Genomic DNA, 2,681 nt, shown 5'->3' on the forward strand with positions numbered 1-2,681 from the left:
CGACGAGGGCCACGGGCGACCCGGCGACGAGGTCCAGGGCCGCCGTGACGTCGGCGCACACGGACGCGTCGCCGGTCCAGTAGCAGGCCGCGTCCGCCGCGCCCGCGAAGTCGAGGACGTCGCCGCAGGGGAACGGCGCGCCCGTCGCGGCGCCGGCCCGGTCCGTCGGCGCGTCGAAGACCACGTCGACCTCCGCGCCCGTCGCGGAGAAGGTCGCCGACGCCAGCGCCGGCTCGGGCTCGAGGAGGCCCGCCGCGCGGACGGCGTCGCACGGCGTCGGCGTCGGCGCGCGCGACGGCGCGGCCGTCGACGGCGGCGCCGTCGGGTTCCCGGGCACGGGCGTCGGCCAGGGCGTGGGGCGCGGCGTGGGCCCGGGCGTCGTCGGGCGCAGGGTCGGCGCGTCCGTCGGGACGGACGTCGTCGGGCTCGCGGTCGTCGGCGCGAACGTCGACGTCGGGGACGCCGTCGGCCGCGGTAGGGCCCCGGCGTAGGCGACGGGCGCGAAGGTCGTGACGCCGCCGAGGCCCGCGGTGCCGAAGCTCACGCCGCCGAAGCCCCAGGCCGGGTCCAGCGGCAGGACGTGCGCGCTGGCCGTGCCGTCGACGTCGAACTCGAGCTCGAGCTCGCCGGCGGCCGGGTCCCAGGCGAGGCGCATTTCGCAGGGGACGCCCGCCGTCCAGCCCGGCGCGTCGAGGGACGCCACGGTGTCGTAGCCCGCCCAGGACGCCGGGTCGAGGCCCCAGCCCGTGTGCACGAAGGACACGGACACGTGGTCCGCGGCGCCGGACGCGGCCGCCGCCGCGCGGCTCCAGAAGACGACGAGGCCGCCGAAGAGCGTCGCGGCCAGCATCTCCTCGCCGCTCAGGGCGTCCCCCTCGTGCGTGGCGCCGATGTCGAGGCGCCCCTTCGTGCCGACGTCGAAGACGACGCCCGCGGACGTGACGCCCGCGGCGAGATTCGCGCCCGCCGCGGACGCCGCGAAGACGACGCAGTTTCCGAAGGACACCGCGTCGGAGTGCGGCGTCCACGTCGCCTCGTCGCAGCCGAAGTAGTTCGTCTCCGTCGGGGCCATTGAGGGCGCCGCGGTCGGCGTCGACCTGCCAGAGGTGTGGGTGACGATTTCCCTTCGTTTTCACGGTCAAAATCTCTCGAAAATCGTCCCGGCCGCAGGACGCTGGCGTCGACGACGGCGCGGGCGTCGGCCGCGGCATCGGGGCCGCCGTGGGTTCGCCGGGCTCGACGGTTGGGCGCGACGTCGGCGTGGACGTGGGGAACGTTGACGGAGACGCGCTCGGCGTCGCGCTCGGAGAGGACGACGGAGACGCGGACGGAGAAGACGACGGCGACGCGGACGGATTCGCGCTCGGAGATGACGACGGCGCGCCGGAGGGCGCCGAGCTCGGAGAAGCCGACGGCGACGAGCTCGGAGACGACGACGGTGACGCAGAGGGCGTCGCGCTCGGAGACGACGACGGCGCGGCGGAGGGCGTCGCGCTCGGCGACGACGACGGCGACGACGACGGCGCGAACGACGGATTCGACGTCGTCGGGTAGGGCGTCGGCAAGGGCTGCGCGGGGAGATGAAATCACGATCACTCAAAAAGAAAACAAAGCAACGCGGGCACACGCGAACGGGATCCCGCTGGGGTCCCCCGGGACGGGCGTCGGCCAGGGCGACGGCGACGGCGTGGGAGCGGGCGTCGGCGGCTCCGTCGGCTCCGGCGTCGGCATCTTCGTCTCGCACTCGCCGCTGCCGAAGTTCTCGCTGTAGGTGCCCGCGGGGCAGTCCGCGCATTCCGACGCGCCGGCGTGCGAGTACGTGCTCGGCAGGCAGTCCTCGCACGACGTCCGGCCCTCGGTGCTCGCGGCTCGCCCCGCGGGGCAGAGCGCGCAGTCGTCGCCGGCCGTGAGTCCGGCGGTCTCCGAGTACGTGCCGGCGGGGCAGTTGGCGCACGTCGACGCGGCGGTGGACGAGTACGTGCCCGCGGGGCAGAGCGCGCACTCCGACGCGCCGGCGGCGTCCGCGTAGGACCCCGCGGGGCACGCGACGCACGACGTCGCGCCCGCGGCGGCGGCGTACGTGCCGACGGCGCACGGGTCGCACGACGCCGCGCCCGTAGTCGACCCGTACGAGCCCGCCGGGCAGTCCGCGCACGTCGCGGAGCTCAAGGACGAGTAGGTGCCCGCCGGGCACGCCGTGCAGGAGGCCGCGCCCGCGGCGGAGTAGGCCCCGGCGGCGCACGTCGAGCAGAAGAACGCCCCGAACGCCGCGGAGTATTTGCCCGCGGCGCAGGAGAGGCAGGACGCCTGCCCGGCGGAGTCCTGGTAGGTGCCGAAGGGGCAGGCGGCGCAGATCGTCGCGGCCGCGGAAGAGTAGGAGCCCGCGGGGCAGTTGCTGCAGTAGGCGTAGCCCGCGCCGTTGTTGTACGTGCCGGCGCCGCACGCGGAGCACGACGCGCTGCCGTCCACCGGCGAGTAGTAGCCCGCGGGGCAGTCGTAGCAGTTCGAGCCCGCTGACGAGATCGAGCCCGCGGGGCAGTAGAAACAGTACGTCGCCCCCGCTCCGCTATACTCGCCCGCGGCGCACGCCTCGCAGCCGGTACACGTCGGGCAGTTGTAGTCGCAGGACTCGTCGCCGTCGCAGTCGTAGCCCTCCTCCATGCAGGTCTGGTCGCACCAGG

General features: G+C 75.1%; 1 protein-coding gene across 1 annotated transcript in view; it reads right to left on the reverse strand.

Moving 5' to 3' along the window:
• The window catches only part of AURANDRAFT_62439 (hypothetical protein), a gene marked incomplete at both ends in the record, with an annotated part of 8,292 nt that overhangs the window by 5,035 nt on the left and 576 nt on the right, over positions 1 to 2,681 (reverse strand). The window contains 2 exons of the mRNA XM_009037097.1: positions 5 to 1,097; positions 1,628 to 2,655. Coding sequence (XP_009035345.1) covers positions 5 to 1,097; positions 1,628 to 2,655 — 2,121 coding nt within the window. The remainder of the gene's footprint in view (positions 1 to 4; positions 1,098 to 1,627; positions 2,656 to 2,681) is intronic.

Source organism: Aureococcus anophagefferens (assembly GCF_000186865.1).
Source record: "Aureococcus anophagefferens unplaced genomic scaffold AURANscaffold_5, whole genome shotgun sequence".
In the NCBI taxonomy this organism is placed as follows: Eukaryota; class Pelagophyceae; order Pelagomonadales; family Pelagomonadaceae; genus Aureococcus; species Aureococcus anophagefferens.